The sequence below is a fragment of the Hylaeus volcanicus genome, chromosome 6 (genome assembly GCF_026283585.1).
Source record: "Hylaeus volcanicus isolate JK05 chromosome 6, UHH_iyHylVolc1.0_haploid, whole genome shotgun sequence".
In the NCBI taxonomy this organism is placed as follows: Eukaryota; Metazoa; Arthropoda; class Insecta; order Hymenoptera; family Colletidae; genus Hylaeus; species Hylaeus volcanicus.
Window position 1 is genome coordinate 24893775 of NC_071981.1, and position 22699 is coordinate 24916473.

The window sequence follows — 22699 nt, forward strand, 5'->3', positions numbered from 1 at the left end:
GCGAAACCAGAATGGAATTCGCGCAAGATTGCCAACGCACGCCCCTCTTCTTTTTCTTCTCCTTCATTTCCCGTGCACGTATTCCGCGTTCGAATCTACCCGCGCGCGGGAAATGTAAATAGGATGTTTCGCGGAGGAAATACGACAACTTTGTACTTTGTTTTATTTCTTTCTATTTTTTTTTTCAATTTCTGCCGTACTCGAAATGGAAGTTCGAGCAACGTTGGAATTCGTCAGTTTTTAATCCAACGAATCGATACGTGTAATTAGGGTAGGTTAAGGGATAATGGAAAATGGCGAAGAAAATAAAATATAAAAAGAAACGCGAAAATATGAAGTTGTTTTTAGCTATCATCTGCTGTCTGTATCATTAATTTGTTAAATTTGCGATACTACCAAACAATAATTTGACTCAATCTCGAGTGGAGATTCTCGATCAACTTAATTGTGATCGAGTTTTATTTCGAAGTGTGCGAAGTGTAACTTAACCGTAACACCTAATGTACCAGTATTATATTTTTTTCTTCTTTCAAAGAAAGAAATTCTCAAGGACTCCAACTTCCAAAGAATACATTCGTGTAGAATACTCCTTTTCCAAAGAAAGAATTCCTAAGGCCTTCGGACTCCAAAGAACACTCTTTCACCCCGTAGAAAGGAACTCTAAATCAATCGTATGCCATCACGAAGGATTGCAATTGGCACGAACGTGTAAGGGTGTCGCAATCGGTAAGTTCGCCGCGTACTAATAGGCGTTATCGTCGTGATACAAGGGTCGCCGACATTTTTAATACGCGTCGTGGATAAGTTACGGATAGCATGACCAGTCACGAACCAAGTTAAGCATCGACGTGCGATGCATCCAGGGGACACCGAGCAAATATTTGTTACGTTCCGATTTCTGTTTGCCAGAGAAAGCGCCTCTGCAAAACAAGATAGGCACGAGTCCAGCTACCGTACGTTTCCCTTGTACTCTTCAGCCAGCCAATAAGCGACGAAGAGTATTTACCATCGTGTAGAGATCCCGACGATTGTGTCTAGCTATGAAAACACGAGACATCTCGCAATCGAGTATTCTTGGGAGTTAAATAAAGATTCCAAGGCAAATTCGAGCAAACATTCTGGGCAGATTTTTAGGTATACAGTCGTAGATAATTGGAAGAGAATGATTAACAATGGATAGAGACTATCTGAGAGTGGAAGAGGCTTGAGCCGCCTAACTTTTGGAAAAGGGACATCAGAAACTCTTGCGTTTCGTTTTGAGATTGTTTAAGCGATCCAGCCTCCTCTGTTAACGAGCCATTTAAATCCTTCTATCTGGAAGCTACGGAATTTGTTTTCAAAGTATCGTGACTTCTTTATTTATCAAAAGATTTAAAGAAAGTTTGATGAAGATACCGAGTAACTACTAATCATCGACGGTGCCAGAATCTTCCTAAACATTGTACAATCAACACGAATGTATACGAAGCATCGCAGTTCTACGCATTGCTATTGCGTAAGACGTAAGAAAAGAATGGCGTCTGTAAACACGTTAATTATCGTAGTTCGTCACCTACGTTTCGCAGTGGATCTACGTTAATTTACGCGGTAGGTAAATTACATTCGGAATTAACTTGCATTCCTCGCAAACTGCATCCCTTGCGTTACCAATTATCTTTCCAAAAGAATATTACAACAATTTATAACGTTTGGTGAGATTAAGTCAAGTTAGACTTGGCAGTATCAGAAATTTAAACTGAAATTGTTTGGACTCACTTAAATCTGTATCTCGATTCGATGCAGCAGCGGAAAACTCGTTGAGCGAACACGGGGCCCCTTCGAGCGTGCAATTCGAAACTGGCGAACAGCAATTAGATCAGCTTTCATGGCGTTGCCTTTGCAACATGGCTGCATGTCCAGGTTATTCTGTAGAACCTGTCAGCCCATAAAAAGCGACATATTAACAGCTCGACCGCGGTTCACGCCCAACCAGCTCCGTTTCGTTGCTTTTATTTCAGCGACGTTTCGTGCGGCTTCATCCACGGTAAGAAAAAATTCCTCCAACGAGAGCATCGCGAGGGTGGAAGAGAAAGTTTATCGTTGGAAACCCGAGAGACTCGAACATGAATGTAATTTAATCGCCATTGAAAATATACGACCACGTAATAGTTGCATACGACGCGTAACAGTTTGCACCGAATGTGCATTCGAATTACGCTGAAATTTATGCGGTCGTTGTGATGGACACCTTTCACGTTTAATTGCAATCGCGGGGACTTTCGTTTTAAATTTAAAAAAAAAAAAAAAAAAATCGGATATATTATACTCTGACGATTCTTTTGGAAAGTCCTTAATAAATTGCATAATCTCCATGCTAAAAATTTTACATGCCCAACGAGAACTCTAGAATGACCATCAAAATACTAAAATGTTACGAATCATGTACATTTTGATTTAAAATAAAAATATCGAATATATTCTATTTCAAAGCCCCTCTTGGAAATCCTTTAAAAAATTACATAATCTTCATGCCGACGAGGCCCCATAAAACAAACATAAAAACATCAAACATAATACATAAGCAACATGAAGCAACGAAAATGTCTACAAGTCTCAACAATTTGAAAAACGCTCGATTTCTAATAATACCGTGTAGCACGGCTCAAGCAACGAAACAGACCTAGACCAGACCATTGAACGATGTCGTGTTCTGTTGGGGAAGGTCGACGCGAACGAAAACGTGGGACAGTGTTCTCTCTCTCGAGAAAAAGTACAAAAGTGTGCGCGCGGGTAGTTTACCTATGGCTCGGTGTGGCAATAACGACGATGGTCGCCATATGGGCGACAGCCCGAGGGCCCAGAGAACGGTCGCGCACCTTCCTCTCGGGCGCCCTTATGCGGGCCAGATTTTACGGCCTAGGTATGGTACAGGCGTGTACGTGCAAAGGGCCGTCGTGTGCGATTCCCCTCCAGGAGAACGATTCTGCAAAAACGTGGCGATGCGAGATCGCACGCCGTGACTCATCGATAAATTCGACTACGCACAGTCGAGTACACCCAGTTCCCACGAGGAAATCTCTCTCCCACTTGCCGACGTGCGTCTCCTCCGCATTGGTCGCCTAATGTCGTTACTATTGCGTACCGTACCTTCGTTGAGCGAGAGGAGAAAACACATGCGTAGTGGTGGTCATGGAAAATCCACCATTTTTAAATGCGGTGGGAAAATGTTCAAATTGCTGGCGACATGAAAGTATCAGGTTGTCCCAAAAATTTCGTTCGATTTATTAGTAAATGACACGTACACAATATTTTATGTTTCATGTTACATTACCGAATGTATACGATCTATTTGGTCTATTGCTGCCCTAACATCAACTACTAGGAGACGAAGTTGTCTATTTATATAAATACCGTCACACAAAATATCTGAGTGCAAGTCGCGAATGAAACTTTTGGGACAACTTGATACACTGAATTTTCCAGAGGAAATTGCTACCACTTCTCGAGGTTTGTCTCCTTCTCTGTATCGTATCGTTTAATATCTCTGTTGAAACGATTAACTCTTATGATTATGAAAAGATAAAGTAAGTTAGTTTCCTTAAGAAAGTACTCTGAATTTTTTAGAGGAAATTACTCCCACCTCTTCAGAGTTCTCTCTTTTTCTGTTTTGTATCGTCAAATCTCCTCGTTGCAACAACGAACAGGTCCTATAATCATGAAAAGATAAAGTAAGTTAGTTTCCTTAAGTACACCGAATTTTTCAGAGGAAATTACTCTCACCTCCCGAGGTTTTTCTCCTTCTCTGTATCGTATCGTCCGATGCCTCCGTTGCAACGATGCACAGGTCATATAATCATGAAAAGATAAAGTAAGTTAGTTTCCTTAAGTACACCGAATTCTCCAGAGGAAATTACTCCCACCTCTTCAGAGTTCTCTATTTTTCTGTTTATGTATCGTCAAATGTCCTTGTTTCAACGACGAACACCTCCTATAATCATAAAGATATAAATTTAATTTCCTTGGATAAATTTAATTTCCTTGGATACTTACAATAAAATAACCGATCTTCTCACACATATTCGTGTCCAGAATCTGATCCGAACCTATTTTACGTTTATTTCAATTTTTATTTTAAGCAATCAATTCGTCCGACACCGTTCAGCTGGATTATTGCGAGAGTATCGATGGTCCTCCAACAATACGTCGGTTTTTACACGCCATTTCCGTCGCCTATAAACGAATATATCAAAATTATCCAGGTCGTGTGTTCGCAGTTTCGACGTGGACACGCGAGTACGTGTTCCGCGCATACTGATTCCGTTTTATCCGTGCCGCGACGCTTTAACATCGACGCTTTGAAAATTTAACGTTTTACCGGGAAAACAAATTCGGCCGTCCATAAATACGTCCAACCGGAACGTGACAATTTTAATAAGTCCAGCACTGCTCCACTTTATCGGATCGCATCGCAAGTAATGCGAATTCGATAGAGACGCGACGAGAACTATGGTTGAAACAAACTCCAACCGTTACACTCGAACGATTATCGCGAGAAATCAACCTTCTCGATTCTACATTTTATTCTCCGAGATCCGAGTTATTTTATAATCGAATTTGTAAAATATTCGGTAAAATACTATAAACTTTATTTCTTTATAATATTATATAGGGTATAGATGGTATATAGATGTATAGATAGTATACCTGTACCTGAATATTAGTAATCGCAGATACGTTTCTTGATTTATTTTTAGCTTCTCCGAATGAAAACTGATATATTTCAGACTGTATATTAACCCTTTGCGTTCGAGGCCTTTTTTTCGAGCTCCAAAGAAATTAAACCTAAAGAAATATTAGGTATTGTAGATTTGCTGTGTGAAACCTAATGGTAACTGAGAGTCACGTCTCGAGTGCAAAGAGTTAAGTTTCGAGAACTACCAAGGGCTCGACAGTAGTTCAAACTGGTTGGAATGGAAATAATTGGAAGACGCGTAAAAAACGAGGAGCGAAGTGGTCATAAATCGGTTCATTAGGCGCGTTACAATGGACACCGGGCCGTGTTTTATCGCGTTCGACAGGCGTTGCAGAATAGATTTTCCGTCGATACGTGACGAATAGTGGCCCACGCCGTATCGCGATGAACCTGTATTTCGTTGACGTAACGCTTTATCGCTTTTCCTTGGTAATTTTATACATCCTCCCACGCGCGAGGCATCCACCAATACGTCACGCAGTTTCGCGGCAGGCTAATTGTAAATCCGATACACCGCGATTTAGATCGACGTTTCACTCTAGTCTTGAAATTACACGAATTAGTCTTGCCATTAATTTTTAGCGTTCTATTTTTTTGATTAACACTTGAACTTATACGTTGTTGGCTTGCAATTGACAAGAGTGAATTTTCTAATTAGATAGAATAATTAACGTAATAATTTTGTCGAGTTCTTTCATTCCTGGGTTTCAACAATTCCACGGAACACGCGAGTCGTCACGTTCAAATCTCTGGGTTAGACGAAATTTCTCAGACGCGTTAGTTTCTCTGACTTCCCTCGTCGAGGACGGGAAATGACACACACGTGTCTCAGGTGTGCAGCACGCCAGACCGCTCTTTGCGGTAATGAAATGCGCGCGCGTGCGTATGCATCCATCCGTGCTACTATTTGCAAGAAATGATTTGTATTGCTTGATCCGGCAAATATTTCAACCCACCCCGGCTCGTTTCTCAGCGTGGCATCTAATTTTTCGACGAATCGCGTTCGTCAAAGCGAGACTACTACCATAAATCGAGCAATCGATTGCGGGCTCAACAAACGTTGCTTGCCAATTATTTAATATCGAGCTTAAAACCCGATGTAAATAGACAACGCTACCGGTTACTCGCGCTCGTATTAATAACTGCCGTTAGAACTGATTTATATAAGGATTGATTTACATTAGACCGATTATTATTGGACCGATTGAATTTAGATTAATTTTAACTGCTGCTAATTGGTGTTTGTTGGAATATCAATGGACTCTAATTTTTTTTTAAATTTTTAAGCGAGATTAAATTTACATTAATTATTTTTTCTGTTTAGATAGTCTTTCATGATTTTATGATGACGCTATGGTCTTTCATGATTTTTATTTTATTTCTAGACACGAGTGCTCTCTTGAAACGAATATTCTTAAATGAGACTTTGTTTATGCAGTCTCTCTCCACAAAAAAAGAAAAAAAAAATTGTCTTCAATATGGTATGAAAAATTATTTGTTATAGTTATTTATAAAGTTTCTAAATATTTTCTTTGTGCGTGTTGTTTTTTTTATACGGTCCCCGTCTACCACACAAAAACAAGTTTGCCTGTAATTGGGTATTAATATTAAATGATATAAATATTCAGTCGTTCATCCCACCTTGGCCTCACCCTTCCGCCATCAGTGTTGGTTTTTAATTTCGCTGGGAACGCGCTCACAAAAACCGCCTCGCCGCCTTCGCGAATCGAGGAAACAAAAGGTTAAAGGGATTGCGGCCAGGCATTCTGGGAAGGTGCGCGCTGCGAAATGCAGCCACGGTGTCGATGGATATTGCATATGGACGTTGGGGTGGCCGCGCACGAGCTACGGGGGTAGCAAAGCTAAGCCAGTAATGCAATAACTTGAATAGATGGGTATGCAGGCGGAAAGAACATAACCTATCCCCCTGGCCACCCTCTCCCTCCATTCGTTTCCTCGTCCCTTTCCAACCACCGATGCCTCCGTCTCTTTTCCCGAAACACGTAGGTGCATACAGTAAGATTCATAATTACCATCGAAATCGTGCGTGCAATTATTTACAACGCTGTCTACTACGTTCGCCATTCCCTTCTTTCCCCTGAGAATCCACCGGGAAAGGCTCGGCCATTTCCGAAAGCAAGAATCTTTGGGCCTTTCTTTCTTTTCTATCGAGTTGATAATCGTTAATGGAAAATTTGAAATCTGTCTGTTGGAGATTTTGCTGTAGCTAATAGTGTTTTTTGGCCGGTTAGGATCAAGTTTTGTTTGGTTACTTTGGTTACTTTTTGTTCTGGCGAAAGAAGTTACTTAGTTCGTGAAAATATTGACGATGAGAACTATCGTAAAGTAGTGTAAGTACACGTACGTGTATAATTAAAAAATTAATTTTCTTACTCTTTGAGACTCGTATAAACACTGCGTAAAAGAAGAATCGTGGCATCCCATCAACTCCGTTAACATTAATTTCTAAAAAAGACTTCACCCTGATTTCACCCCCTTTCACCACTTTTGTCCTCTTAATGCATCGATACATAAATAATTGAATGCTAATTTGTTTCGTGAAAGATAAATTAAAATTCATGCGATAGAGGGATAGTATTACTGTTGAAACAATGTTTATATCGAATATTGTCTGTTATCTATCGAGTCCCAATATTATAAGCATGCACGGATAATGATTAGCAAAAATGAGTGAATACAGTGGAAAATGCAATCGTGGCTGCTTTTGAAGCGCAGAATCGTTCGAATAATTATGAATGGTACTGTACGGATAGGCTCACGTAGCATAACCGCTCGGACCGTGGCAGGAGGGTGAATCCAGCAGGGTTTCAACCCTGGCTGGAACGTACCCCGAATACAGTCGGTTACGTTAAAAGGCTTTTAATATTCGTGCTCGTTCACTTACTCGATTCGTCCAGGTTCGACGGAATCACTGATTCAAAACCACCCCTTGAGGGTATTTTTGTAATTGCGAATATTCCACGAGCGAATTTTTAAGCGGAATTACAGACTATAGAATGGTCGTTAGGGATGGGTGAAATCGTATAAAATTCAAAGAATGTAACAAATGAAACAAATGGAAAATAATTTAATCGCGACGTTCATTCAATTGGACACCTACATTTTTATTTGTTTCTAATGGTATATTCTCTATAATTCAAACTGAAATTTTCTTGTTTTAAATTCACAGTTTCAATGATAAATTTCCATTCGTTATCACGAAACGTTTCTTTCTATAATTCCAATTCCAACTTTCATTGGGGCAAGTAATGGATGAGCTGTTTAATTCGACGACGTTCACTTCTTCGAATATGGCATCGAAGTCACCCATGAGTCGCGTTAAGGGACGTATAACTGATTGATTTTAATTGAGGTATAATAAAGATAATTAAAGTGCATGCCACGGACTGTGATATTAATTTCTGGTTGAAGCTTGCTATCGATTGCACAGTGGAATATTACCTCAAAAAACTTCTTTAAATACTTCTGTAACTACCAAGTAGTTACTTTTCATTTATTTCATTTGTTACATTCTTTGAATTTTATCGCGATACAATTTCATCCATCCCTAACGATTTCTAATTCGAATTCTATAGTATGTAATTCCGCTTAAAAATTCGTTCGTGAAATATTCGCAATTACAAAAATACCCTTGCAAGAACAAAGCAAATGGAAAAGGAAGAAGAAGAAAAAGAAGAAGAAGAAGAAGAAGTTGAAGAAGAAGAAGAAGTGGAGTAAAAGAGAAAAAATAGTAATTGGCCGTACCTGTAGGCAGACGAGAGACGGTCGTGCATAAAGAAACGGGGTAGAACGGCAGCAGGAGGGGTGGTCGACGATGCTCTCCCAGTCAAACACGGGGAAAAAATACAGGGCAACCGAATGAATGAATGGCTTCCAATCTGTTCCATCCCTTTGTTGGAGCGGCTCGTGCCGCGTGTGCAAATCTACCCTCCTCTCCCTCGGCCTTTCCCCTCGCCCTGTCCACCCCCTGCGCACACGCCTCACACCTGAGCACAATGGGGACCCGATTTCACCCTCGTGCACCACCTTCCCATCAAGCGTGTTTAAATACTGACGTGCGCCGTAATATGTGCGTCTGAGCATGCTTCGTCTCTCTCTGGCAGCCCTTCACCCTCTCGCGACGAAGTGCACCCCTCACGTTCTCGTCCCCCTTTTTCCCCTCGCGTTCATCCGACTCTTGTCTGATTTTCACGTGACCGTAAACTGCCGAATGTGTGTCGGAATATGACTTTTGCCCGATTCTGCCGTCATCCTTGGTCGCTGTGGTTGATCCCTTCGTTTTTCTTTTTTTTTTTTTTCATTCCTGGGGATGACGGTTTAGTTAGTATAAGGTGGAAAGTAGCAGAAACTTTAGTTGTTGACCTTTGCACTCGAGGCCTTTTTTCTAATATCTACCAGCAACTCGAGATGTTTCTTAACATTCTATTGCTACGAATTCTAAGCTATCTAGATTTAAGAATAAGGTCATTTTATCGACACTTCGAGTTCCAAAGAAATGAAACCTAAAGAAACATTATTGCCGATAGATTTGCTGCGTGAAAGCTAACGGTGACCGAGAACCACCTCTCGAGTGCAAAGGGTTAAAATAAGTACGTATTTAATTTCCTTAGGATATCGTTCTCCTTCTTCTTCTCTTGCGTTAGAACTTTGTAATTATATCGTTTCAATTGCTATAAGTACGATTGACAACGTACCAAAATGAGGGTCCGTCGATGTCAATTGTTCCCACAGTTTTACAAAGGTACACCTCCTGAAAAAGAGGAAAACATTTTGCGAGCAAAATATCGTCGCGTTCCTTTTAGTGAAATCTATTCGATTTCCTTCTACTAACTTCGACTAAGTAAATTTTGTACTTGTTCGTCGTAAAGCCGAGCGTAATTCGAACGATGTCGAATAAATCTTGAATTGTTAGAAGTTTGTTTGCCACAGCGGCAGGTAAAAGATGGGAAATTTTGGCGCTAGATCGGCGCAACGATGATTGGCCCACGACAAAGAATTTGTCCGAGCCCCTGGTCGAGAGATGTATTCGGTCCCACCATTGGCCCGTGTTTGACCTCACGAAAATCAATATCTGTCGGCAAACTTAAGTGCGTCCGAGGGGGTGTACCTTTCGAGATTTTGTATCCAAAGCAAATGCACGAGTTTCGATCAAGTTCCTCTTTTATGTTCGATTCCAGGCTTCTAAGCGAGCGGTTATTTATCGGTTTCTCTAGTTGCTTTCCTTTGCGATTTCAAAAAAAAAAAGTCATGTTCTATTCTCGAGCCTCTTTGTTTTTCTCCAAATTTCCACGAGTTTCGTTTCAATCGTAGAACCTACTTTCGAAGAAGTTTAATAAATACACGATGTAATGCAATTGTTTCCTCCTTTTCGAAAGGTATAAAATAGTCTACTTGCGATCATTAATTAAACTCGATCTCTCTGTTGCAAAAATTAATAAATCGTTATTCTCGAATCCACGTGCGTTACGCGGAAGTGTGATCGTTAACGGGCTGCCATAGTTTCGCGTAATCTTAATTTCATCGTTTCGAGCGGCAGCAATTCTGGATCAATCGCGTTGGTCTAATTAATAATTGGCTGGCAACGGGAACGAGTTGGGAACTCGATGGGAAATAGATCGTCGAGGCACTTTCGTGCCACGAAACGATAAAAACCAAGAGCGATGCGAGATAGAGACGGCGGATTAAAATAAAAGAGCAGACGAAAGGATGTTGTGGTCGGCGAAGGAAATAAAGTAACGAACGATAGGCGCTATCGTCGAGGCTGAAATAAACGAAGGTGAGGCCACTCACGTGAGTCGTAAATAAAAATTATCTCGGTCTGCGTATTTAAACGTTGCACCATACGTCTCTCCTCCATGATAGTTCGTTTCGTAAACAAACGAACAGGTCACGAACAGAAAGAGAGAGAGGTACTTCGTTATCGTTAATAAATATCTTCGTTATGCTTATTCCCGCAGCGTGCGTAAAACGTTATGTACAAGAATAGACGATGCCATAAAGGTAAACTATAATCTCGAGCTGTTTTTTGAACTAATTAGAAACATAGAAGATATCAGAGAAAATTAGAAGACAATCAAGGGAATATAAATTAGCCGAAGACAGAAAATATTAAATAATCGAAAATTGAAAGAAATAAACAAGATTGCAAGAAAAGAGAATGCAATCAGTTTGCAGATTCGATTAAAAAACAGAATTCGAGGACTCGTTTGGGAAAACCTTGTACATCTCTGGCAACGAGCGTCACGAGGTAAAGCGACGATTGAATACGTCGATTCACGTTAAAGCGGATGCGCAGAAGCTCCACGGAGGATTAACTGCCGCCCGGGACGCTGGAATTGACTTTATCACGGATCTAAATTCGGCAGCGGGCTTCACCGGTGACTCACAATTCCCTAGATTGGAATATGTGGGTCCACGTGGTACCTGATCAAAGGTTACACTTCGCGTCGCTTTCGTCCACCTTAATAGTCGTCACGTAGGTGAGCAGGCACATCGCATCGTTCTTAACGAACATGCGGGTGCGCTGCTGGAAATTCCGCTCGATTTAGCCTGTAATTATCTAATTGAAGACCCACGCCCGAGATGCTGGACGAGCTAATTGGTGACGCGTATGGTTCATTCCCTGACGAGGTTGAACTTGAAAAATTTCGCGCGAAATTTCAACGCCTTTCTTCGCTTCCCAGGGGCGGATCTGCCACGAAACCGACGAAGAGAGGACCCTCGAGAACTCTATTTCTTATCGGAATTCCACTGTATTTTACATTGTTCGACACTTTCGCTGCGGACGAAAATAAGTAGCCGTTCGCTGAGAGCTGCAATTACGATATTTTTCTTGATGAAAAATTTCTTACAAATGTTCTAATATGATTATTCAAAAAACATATATTTGTGGTAACTTATTTTATATATGATATGATTGAACAAAAAAATAAAAACAACCATATATTTTTAGTTGGACGCACATGCGCGTCATCCGCAGCAAAAGTGTCGAGTACTACTCGCATTCTACTATCCTATCCAACTTGTGCACATCTCTATCTATTCCTTCAGCTATTTCTCCATTAGTAAAACAATTAGAGGCCCCGAGTATGGCTGGTTCGAACAGATTCCAGCTCGCGCATTTCCCTCCCTCTGCTCCGAAACAATGCAAGGAAAATTCCACGGTGAATTCGACGAGTGTAGAAAGAAAATGCGATCAGCGTTTAAGAGCGAACGCCACACGTTCGCTCGTTAGTTTTATTCAAGGAGCCCCATCCCTCCCGTGCGAAATCGCTTCGACGAGCGTTACTGCGAGATCCAGATATGCTCGCAGACTGGCAATCGGTCGTACGGGGGTGAAAATCGTGGCACGTGACCCGCGGGTACTCGCACACAGGGGGAAGCTGGCCCCGTACTAACGGTCCTGTTCTCTACGAGTTACCTTTACTGCGTTTACTATTCTCCATTGTGCATGACTACCATACGGGATCGCGCAAAGGAGGCTGCGAGAGAGATCGCGTGAGTCATCCGTGCCGAGTGAGCTCCCATTGGCGTAGCCCCCGAAACGAATTTATTATGTCAACTGGAGACGATCCTGGCTCGCAACAGCACGATGGACATTCTAGTATTTTTTGTTAACGTAATTGTTATACTAATTTTAAATGTTTCACTTCTGGGGTGATTTACAATTCATTTCTTACGACGACTGACGACGATCGTAGCTCAGCCAAAGTATCTGTTTAAAGTTTTTTTTCCGAAGACAACGGAAATTGTAGTCTTTCTTTTGATATAATTGTCAGTGATATCTTATTTTTACTCCAATTGAACATACGCAGACTAAAGCAATTTTTATCTGTGAATTGATTTTAACACACAGTCTGTCTAACTTTAATATGTTATACGTTTCATGTGTCAAATATCCCTCAGGAGACGAAATGTTTAGTTTCGGGAAGAAGAAGCTGTTCCAGCAGCTCTTGCGACCTGAATGAGCCGCGAAATAAAATTCTACACTCTCTGTCAAAGAAACCTGACAGTCCCGATCCTCGATTCTCAAACTTTAAACGACTACAATTATTGCAACGGTCTGTATTCTCTTACGCAGGCACGAATAGGAATTTCCTGTTTCACGCGTTGAGAGAAACGAGAGCGTGGCCGGTTCGAAGTCTCTTTCGTCGAGCGCGTCTCGTTCCATTTTCCGCTGCGCGACGCCGTGAGACGCGTCGATCATTCTTCTCTTCGAGGCACGAGTGGAGAATTGTATTTCATTTTAAATGGTCGTTTCGTCGACCAGGTTCCCCGATATTGCGTTTCGCGGCGGGGAAGACCCGCCATCCGCGTAACGATTTCCTTTGTTTCCTCGCCGAGATACAGCCGGGGCCCTGGTCACCGAGACGTGTTTGTTGTCTCGACGCCATCGTTAAAGAAACGCTTTGGCAGTGTCTTTCACTCGGTCACACGCCATTATACGCGCTGACGTTAAATCGAATTAATTCGTCGTCGACGCTGGATGCGGGCGGTCTTTACGAAATTTCATGTCTCGCGCTCCGAGTTCTAAAGGTGGCAGATATATCGAATCGATTGTACCTTTTATCCTAGTTTCGATGTTAACCCTCAGTCGCTGGAATTTTTTTGGATCGTAGGAAAATTACCCGAATTGAGTTTTATAGACGTTGACTGCCAGTGGTGATCGACGCTTTAAACTTTCGAATTCTATTACGCTTACAACAGATATGGGGGGACCAATATTTGTACGATTTTTCAACAAATTATTATTGTTAAACATTCCTAGACATAGAAAAATTTGTCTGGCAGTCAACGTATAATTACCGTTTAACCCTTTATTTACTGGCGGGACTTATAAGTAATTTTCTCACGATACTGTATTAATTGAACGCTTTGGAACCTATTGTGACTTTCAAGTCTACTTCTATAAAGTTTGTTTTTGATTGTTGGATGGCATCAAAAGCTTTTTTTCTTTTGGAAGCATCTTAGAGACAACTCTATAAGATGATATAAGTCCAAGATGGACGCCTAGATTTTGCTTCTATCGGTAAAAACTTTTACAAAATTCAGTAAATAAAGGGTTAATGGTCTATTTCAGAGTAACGATAAACCCTTTAAAAATGTTGGATACCAGAGATATCGAAAAGTAACTTCGAAAAAGGAAAATCCTAAAGCCCATTTTGGAATATCCTTTGCCTAAATGAATTGCTAATGTTCCTATATTCGCTCATGAATTATTCCTAATTCTTTCCCAACTCCGAGCATGGAAGAAGAAGCATAAACCACTCCGTCATTTAAGAACTATCCCAATAATTCCAATAATCTCGATAGAACGAGTGAACAAATAGATGCTACGCGAAGGATCGAAAAACTGTATGAAAATCCTCCTGCCTACGTCACTGTCCCCATGCTCGATGCATCAGTCCAGCGTGCATCTGTATGTATTTACGCTTGGGGGGAACCCCTATGTGACATCATCCCCCTCCATACGTGTGCGGCCGATTCGTTTCGCTGGCTGACTTCTGTCGCCTAACTCCAAAACACCCCTGGACCCTGCCACCTCCCTTTACCTTTAATCTTTATCAATCCATCCAGCCGAGCCGGAATCGAACCTACGGACCAAGGAACGGACGGCGCCGCGCATTATTCACGCCCGATAGCTCCTACAACCCTCCTCGCGTCCTTCGAGCCACCCCTTGCTGTCCGCTAAATACTTTTCGTCGTGTTCGTCGCTTCTATTCGCTCTGTTCTTCGCTGCGCGATGCTCATCGGGTCCGAGGCCTCTCAAGATCCTCGCGGAGGATGTTCAAGAAGGGAATCTCGGTGGCTGAAGAGCGAATCGACTGGTGGTGTCTGTAACAGAATTTCGATAGAGTTACTCATAATAAACACAGGTACAACGATTGTGCTGTATCCAAGTTTTACCTGCGATTGAATTTCTGCGATAAAATTTCTGCGACATTATGTAGATCGTAGATGGCCGTGCTTCTGGGTTAATTGTAATCGTGTGTAGTTCCATCTGAAATAAAGAAGGAAATTAATAAGTAAGATATAGTTGAAGAACATTTTGTATCCAATTGTAATACATGTAATACATGTGTAATTTGTAAAGAATTAAACAGATGCGGAAAGACTGCTTGTACGTACGCAAATAATTTTATATTTAGAAAACTTGGTTACTCAAAATTTGCCCAATTTGTATAAAGATATAAACGATGAATTTTTCTTTTTTTTTTTTTTTGAAATGAATAAATAAGTTACTTCAGACGAAGGTAGTTATTGAGCCACTCCGTGTAAGAGAAATGAACACGGTGCCCCCTTTTCGGCTTTTTCGAAAGCGATTCTTAATGTAGTAAAATGTCCGTGGCGACCATCGAGGCCTGTTTCCGCGGACATGATAACGGAATTCAAAGCTGAAATAGGCGGACAGGTGGGTGGAGTCTCCTGCAAACGGGGAACCAACGATCGCCACACCTACCGATGATGGTCATCCGCCCTCGTTTCTTTACCTGAGCCAGAGACAGGTGCTTCGAGGTGGTACAAGAAAACTCCAAGGGCCCGTCACGCCTGATCGCCTAAAACGCAACTCCCCTTTTCTCCACATGGATTCAATTCACGTTGAAACTCAACCCATGGGCCATTATAGTCAACAAAGACACTCTGGTTGGGGCCCCGACCACAGGGGACTCTCAAACTTCATGTATCAAAATTGTTTATTTGTAGTAAATATATCGAGAATAAGTGATCTAATTCGAGGAAATTAGTTGATATAATTAATTACTAACTGTCACAAAAATAATAAGTGTAAACTCTTGGGTACATTGTTTTCAAATTTATATGAACTTAATAGGAAAGAAACTGGTTGGTTTCTTTAAAGATTTTGAGGCAACCTTGTCTTCCTTTCACACGGTAATCGCTACAGTGATTAAATTAAAAAAAAAGATTTAATATTTTAAACTTTCCTAATACATACATGTCAGATATTGGGGGCAACCGAGAATTGTTTCAATGCTACGTTATTTAATTTATTTGTTTTGCTGTTTCAATCAAATGAAAATATGAAAATTCAAATTTGTACCGGTAGACTGCGAATTTGATGTATTTATGGCCTACAGTAATATGGAAACCATACAGAAAATACAGGGTGTCCCAAAAATGTTGTAACACCTTGAAAGGGGTGATTGGGGAGGTGATTTGAAACAACTTTTTCCTTAGCGAAAATGTTGTCTGAGGCTTCGTTGAGGAGATATTAACGGAAAACACTGACCAATCAGAGCGCACGGATACCGTTGGAGCGGTCGTGGTAGCGAAGGCTACGCACTAAGCGGCTGCGCTCATACGCTACCGCGAGCGCTCCACCGGCATACTCGCGCTCTGATTGGTCAGCGTTTTCCGTTACTATCTCTTCAACGAAGCCTCGGACAACATTTTCGCTAAGGAAAAAGTTGTTTCAAATCACCTCCCGAACCACCCCTTTCGAGGTGTTACAACATTTTTGGGACATCCTGTATATACATAACGTATATTGAAGTATTCTACAATTAATATAATATTGTTACTTCGTTCTACATACGTCCATGTACCTTCTGGTTATGTTTAACATGTATTTATTATATTATCTTACGTCATAAATGCATAAAATCTGCAGGCTGTTCATCACCATCACTTTCAAATTCACAAAGGAACTTCCGGTCACTACGCTTTACGCTTACATAGTCCTATGACCTTCGATCATATACACATCATGTATACTTATAGACACGTCTTCAGATAAATGCTTTGAAGCAAAGAGAAAATCATCTATGTGACGTCACAGGAGGGTAAAGTAACGATGGAACTTTGTCGTTGAGTCTATGGTATATATATTTTGCTTTATTAATCGTTGATTAATAAGTTAACTCTTATAATTTTAAATAATGCTTATCGTAACGTATTTTGGAAATTGTAATTTTGGAATATTAAATCATAATATTATTTTCTTATAACTTGTTTTAGTTTAAAAAATAGTAAAAACAATATACAGATGTCAAGAGTAAAGTTATTCATTTATAGTTATTGGTTACGAAATAAAATAGTTTTGAATGATCTAGAAATATTATCTTGTGACGTTACACGAGGACATATTTTCCCATTATCTATACTTCACTTCGATTCGTAGATCCGTGTATACATGCCGTGTCTACGAGTATTGTATATGATCGAAGTCTATGACGTTCAAGCGTTCCCAAACGCATCCACGGAAGTCTCATTCGCAAGTTTCCTCAGCAACGGAACTCGAATCGCGTTTCAACCAATGGGAGCCCGGACGAGCTATAAATGAATGTTTCACGAACGCGGTCGATGATCATAAATGGGAAAATATTGAGAATTACCCCACTTTTTTACGAATTACAAATCTTTTCACCTGATTCTTCTCTACTTTGGAATTTCCATCGAACTTCCAGAAGTAGCGCGCTCGTTACGAGCATTCTTTTTATCGATTTACACGGAAATTAGCCAAGTGAAATTGGAAAAGTTGATAAATATGACTGCTCGAACGGACCTATCAGCGTTTCGCGAGCGTGACCCGTGATTCCTTGCGCGTTGGAGTACGGACCAAGGTTTTCCGATCGGTCGTCGTAGTTTGAGGAGGTGAAAAGTGTTGCGGTGCTTACTCGATATTCTTATGAAATCTTACATTTAACGGGCGAACTCCTTTCACAACCGTAAGTACAAGCTCCATTATATTTTACCATACGACGGTCGCGTGAATCAGACGTTTGCGACGCGCCTAAAGGATCAGAGACGATTCCAGACGAACGTCAATTTTTCCGTCCCCGTCTACGCCAAAATGTCTAATCTACCCAATCTATTATAGAGAGTACAAGCGTCTCGTACAAAGATACTTAAGATCCTTCGACACTACGGTCTTTGTCTCATTTTGCTTCGAAACTAGTATCTTCGAGGATACACCCCACCCTCGACATCATCGCCGATTAATACCTAACCCTCAATAGTCCATTGTCAAGCAGTTTCAAGGTATTCCGAAGTCCCATCGTCAACCTCGGTACTAACTTCTGAACTTGCATATTTTTTTGCTGAATTTTATTTCTTGACTATAGCGTTCCAACAAAGTGCATTTGTGTCCCATGGTGTGATTGTTATTTTTGCCTTGTGTTGTCTGGCCTATCCAACTATGTATGCAGACTGCTGGTTTTCTTGTAATGTATTTGTATTTTATTGCAATTAGTTTTGTATGTATGTTTCAATGCACTACAGTACGAGTATATCCATAAAATTGATGAATAATAAATTTCATGGATTCAATACTATTATAGAGTAAAAAGAGTTACTCCTATAAAAATAGATTTATCTTTGTACATTATTATCCTTCAAGATTGATAAGGGACACGATTACCTAGTATGTACTTTAGCCAATCTATTATAGAAAATATAATTCTTATTTTATACATAGTTGTCTGACTCATTGAATCTAAACAACATTAATTTTAACAAAGATGACTCTGAATATATTTATAGACCAGAGTATTACTTGTATTCTAACAAAATTTTGTCAATTTATTATTAATAAATTCAATGGAGTTATTATTGTTATAGAATGCAAAGAGTTACTTCTCCAACAATGTCAATAATAAATTGCATCTAACTTTGTACATTGTAATCACCTAAACTTAATAAAGATTATGATTATCTTTACACTAATTAATATCTTTTAGTAATAGTTGTATTAACATTGTACTTGTGGTACTTTATGCTAATACCGATGTTATTATTTGTGTAAAAGAACCATAAGTGTTACATAATGAATATGATTTTTAAAGATATTTTTGAAAGGTGTATTTTAGGGAACATTATTAAAAGTTATTGTTTTAGTTATGTTCTTATTGAATATGCAACAATAAAAGTATATTATAACAATAACAATTTGGTATTTCAAACAACTTGAATTACTTGTGTTCTCAGATGTCGACTACAACTAATCACAAATACCGTTACAAAAATATGGGCTTAGACTCGCAAGAATTGAGACGACGCAGGGAGGAAGAAGGTGTTCAACTAAGAAAACAAAAACGAGAACAACAGTTATCAAAGAGGCGCAATGTTCCTATCATTATTGATCAAGAGCCTGATGCAACTGATGATTCGCTTCCTGTACCACAAACGGTACATTTCTATTGTTATGACTTAAAAATAACAAATGTTATTCCTAAGAAATATGCAAATTATGCTGAACCAAGTTTATTTTACAGCAACCATCTATCATAACAACTGATATAGTGGAAGCATTATATAGTCCTAATCCAGAAGATCAATTGGGAGCTACTCAGAAGTTTAGAAAAATGCTATCCAAGGAGCCAAACCCACCGATAAATGAAGTTGTAAGAACAGGAATTGTACCTAAATTCGTTGAGTTCTTAAAAAATAATTCAAACTACACTCTACAGGTTGGTAAATAATAGAACATTCCTGATGTAATGAATTTCTATACTGTTCAGAAGGAATCCCCTTGTATTAAATAAAATATATGTATGCATGGTTCTAGTTTGAAGCTGCATGGGCTTTAACGAACATAGCAAGTGGAACATCTCAACAAACGCGTATAGTGATAGATGCAGGGGCTGTGCCCATCTTCATACAATTACTTAGTTCCGAATATGACGACGTCCAAGAACAAGCTGTTTGGGCATTGGGCAATATTGCAGGAGATAGTCCTGAATGTAGAGATCACGTATTAGACAGTGGGATTCTTCCTCCCCTCCTCCAGTAAGATTTTATAAAATCTTCATTTTTTAACGTTAACGTTTGATATAGTCGTAACTATTCACTGATTATTCATAAATACTAATAAGTACGATGTCCTCGCTTCAGACTTCTTTCTAAGGCAACGCGTTTATCGATGACACGTAACGCGGTATGGGCATTATCAAATCTCTGTCGAGGAAAGAACCCAGCAGCGAATTTTGAAAAAGTCGCACCATGTTTGCCAGTTCTAGCGCACCTCCTTAATCACTCTGATAGCGACGTTCTTGCCGATGCATCCTGGGCTCTTTCTTATTTAAGCGACGGACCGAATGATAAGATTCAGGCAGTTATCGATGCAGGTGTATGCAGACGCCTTGTAGAATTACTCATGTGAGTATACGATTTTAATTTGTAAGTAACGTAAATATTTATGATGCACGAAGAATAACACGAAAAATTGTATTCTCAGGCATCAGCAAAACAACGTGGTAAGCGCGGCCCTTCGAGCCGTGGGAAATATAGTGACTGGTGATGACATACAAACGCAAGTCGTTCTTAACTGTTCTGCGTTACCTTGTTTATTGCATCTATTGAACTCGCCGCGCGAACCCGTTCGTAAGGAGGCTTGCTGGACAATCTCTAACATTACGGCAGGAAATCCTCAGCAAATTCAGGTTTTGTATAAATTATTGACAGAAGGCTGTAGGCAACAAATATTCGCGTTATTTAAAAAATGTGCGCACGTGTGTTACTTAACAGGCTGTTATCGATGCCCACATATTCCCCGTCCTGATAGAAATTTTGGGAAAAGCCGAGTTCAAAACTAGAAGAGAAGCAGCTTGGGCTATCACTAACACTACCAGCGGTGGACAACCTGAACAAATACGTTATCTTGTTGTACAAGGATGCATTCCACCATTATGTGATTTACTGACAGTCATGGATGCTAAGGTGATCCAGGTTGCGTTAAACGGTTTAGAAAATATTTTGCGTCTCGGAAACCAAGATGCCATGCATAATGGTCTTAATCAGTTTGCGGTATTAATCGAAGAATGTTTCGGTAAGTATACAATCGGCAAAGAAAATTTCGTTAAAAAATCGATGGTGCAAAAATCTTAATTTAAACGTCATTTTTATGTTTCAGGCCTAAATAAAATAGAATTTTTGCAATCTCATCAAAACATAGAAATCTACCAAAAGGCCTTCGATATTATTGAACGATACTTCGGTTCTGAGGAAGAAGATACGCGCATTGTACCCACCATAGATTCTCAAGGACATCAATTTCAATTTGGTGCGCCCGATTCAGCTCAACTACCGGTCCAAGGCTTTGAGTTTTAATGAATTAAGTTTGATTAAAACACCGAATGTACCTTCGAATTCGATCTTGTTTCATTCGTTACGTTTATGATTATTTCTCGTGACCGGACAATCCCTGAAATTGAAGAATCGATCAGCTGCAAAGAGTGGTATATTTATACACACATACTTTGAATTCGTTTATATTCGACAAAAAGAACGAAAAAAAAAGAAAACATCAGTAATAGCTCGAAGTGATCAGTTTTTTTTGCTCGATGATGAAAATGAGTAAAATGTTTGTAAGCAGTTACTTTAAATGGTTTTCTCTTATTACTTTTAGCTACACCATACGTTTCTAAGTTTTATCACAACGCGATTGCATCTACGAACCTACGCCAAATTGTGACGGTGTTTTCATCGGGAGCATCGTTAACGATTTGGGAAGGCTCACTTTTCGAAACTCATACATAAATGTATTTAGTATGAAACATTCAGTTTATTGAAATTAACAAAATAAATATCTTAGCGCTTAAGTAGAAACGGATAAGTACGGAAACAATGATCAAGACGATTAACTATCGAGGCAGACCTGGCACCCTCGTACGACGTATGACTGACTCAGAATTACGAAAAACTTGCACAACTGGCAAGACACTAACGACTGAAGTACGCGACTACGTAGCCAACACGGACAACATTACGCAACGCGGTACTCACCCCTCCTTACTACATTAGGTAGGAACATGACCAATTAAACTTTTTTACTGTAAATACGTATCTTGTAATTTTAAGGCTATTCTATACAGAGTGCCCTTAAGAAGCGAAGCAACATTTACGTCGGATTAGCGTAATTACTTTCTACTTTTTTTTTGTTTTTGTTTCATGTTTTTAATATTTTATCTTATATCGGCGCAGATGTATTGCTGGAATATTTTGTTACCTACGTTAAATTAAATTAATTGCGCAAATTTTAATATATTTCCGCATTCGTATCAAAATTAAGGACTGCACAATATATAATGATTACATGTTTAATCGTGCTTAAAAAAATTCCAAGAGACGAATTTTCAATCTTTTTCAGTGATTTTGTCCCAAGATCATGCTTTTACAGGATTACAACAATAAATATTTCTGAAAATGAGTTTCCGTTTTGTTATGTGAGCAGAAATCTACGCAAATATGCTTATGATAAGGATTGATCGTATCGCGGTTGTACAGCACATAAAATTTTGGACATTCTGTATAAAAGGTCTGTGACTGTATAAAATGTATTTATTATTTAGGTTTGACGGTACCATGCTATATTATACAAGATAATATAAATATATATTACCTACTTTTAGTTACTGACTTGAATTATTACGACAGAGAAGGACTGTAATATAAGAACGTGAGCGACTACTTTGCTAATAACGGTACTTTAGCAAGGTGGGTACTTACGAGTACTTGTTGCCAATTTATAAAATGCTTACCAAATAGGATATAAGCATATTGGAAAGGTTTTGTCATTTTATGTTGTGCACGCTATTCTTAAATAAAATGTGATAAAAATATTTCGAAACTTTATTATTAAATTAATTATGTCAATACTCGCATATACACCGATTAATCGATTTGCTTGATCTTCCTCGAATCTATCTTTTATGCAAATTATCAGAGTCAACACAACTGCAAAACCGTTATCTTTTGGAGAAGTTCTTAAAAAATATATTAATGTGTTTTTCAAGAAATAAAACTCGTTCGTCATGTATAGTTTTAAAGTTATCTCCGGTAAAATAAAAAAAAAATGACAGAATTATTTTTCAGTCTATGTGATTTCGTTTGCAATACAATTCGGTATAGACGCATTGTAAATTGGCAATTCGGGACATTAATAACGATACGTGGACTACAGATTGACGTACTATACGGTAATATGAAACC

General features: G+C 39.5%; 1 protein-coding gene and 1 long non-coding RNA gene across 2 annotated transcripts; one reads left to right on the plus strand and one right to left on the minus strand.

The window, feature by feature from the left end:
- Positions 1–3534: 3534 nt before the first annotated feature.
- Positions 3535–10700, minus strand: LOC128878015 (uncharacterized). The gene is made up of 5 exons (XR_008457333.1): positions 8498–10700; positions 4690–4821; positions 4030–4209; positions 3760–3967; positions 3535–3686 (listed from the first exon to the last, which is right to left on the minus strand). It is a non-coding gene; the product is annotated as an uncharacterized LOC128878015 (long non-coding RNA).
- A 6566-nt stretch (positions 10701–17266) lies between these two features.
- LOC128878484 (importin subunit alpha-7-like) lies at positions 17267–22118 on the plus strand. The gene is made up of 8 exons (XM_054126721.1): positions 17267–17439; positions 18698–18898; positions 18985–19179; positions 19278–19498; positions 19604–19867; positions 19947–20151; positions 20237–20537; positions 20622–22118. Exons 2-8 carry the CDS (start codon positions 18698–18700, stop codon positions 20816–20818), a joined length of 1584 nt encoding a protein of 527 aa, XP_053982696.1. The 5' UTR covers positions 17267–17439; the 3' UTR covers positions 20819–22118.
- The last annotated feature ends 581 nt before the right edge of the window (positions 22119–22699 follow it).

Excerpts from the sequence above, each read along its gene's own strand:
- LOC128878484 (XM_054126721.1), top strand. The coding sequence starts at position 18,698 with ATGTCGACTACAACTAATCACAAATACCGTTACAAAAATATGGGCTTA. Across the intron at positions 19,499-19,603 it reads ATTCTTCCTCCCCTCCTCCA|ACTTCTTTCTAAGGCAACGC; the intron begins GTAAGATTTTAT and ends TCCTCGCTTCAG. Across the intron at positions 20,538-20,621 it reads ATTAATCGAAGAATGTTTCG|GCCTAAATAAAATAGAATTT; the intron begins GTAAGTATACAA and ends TTTATGTTTCAG.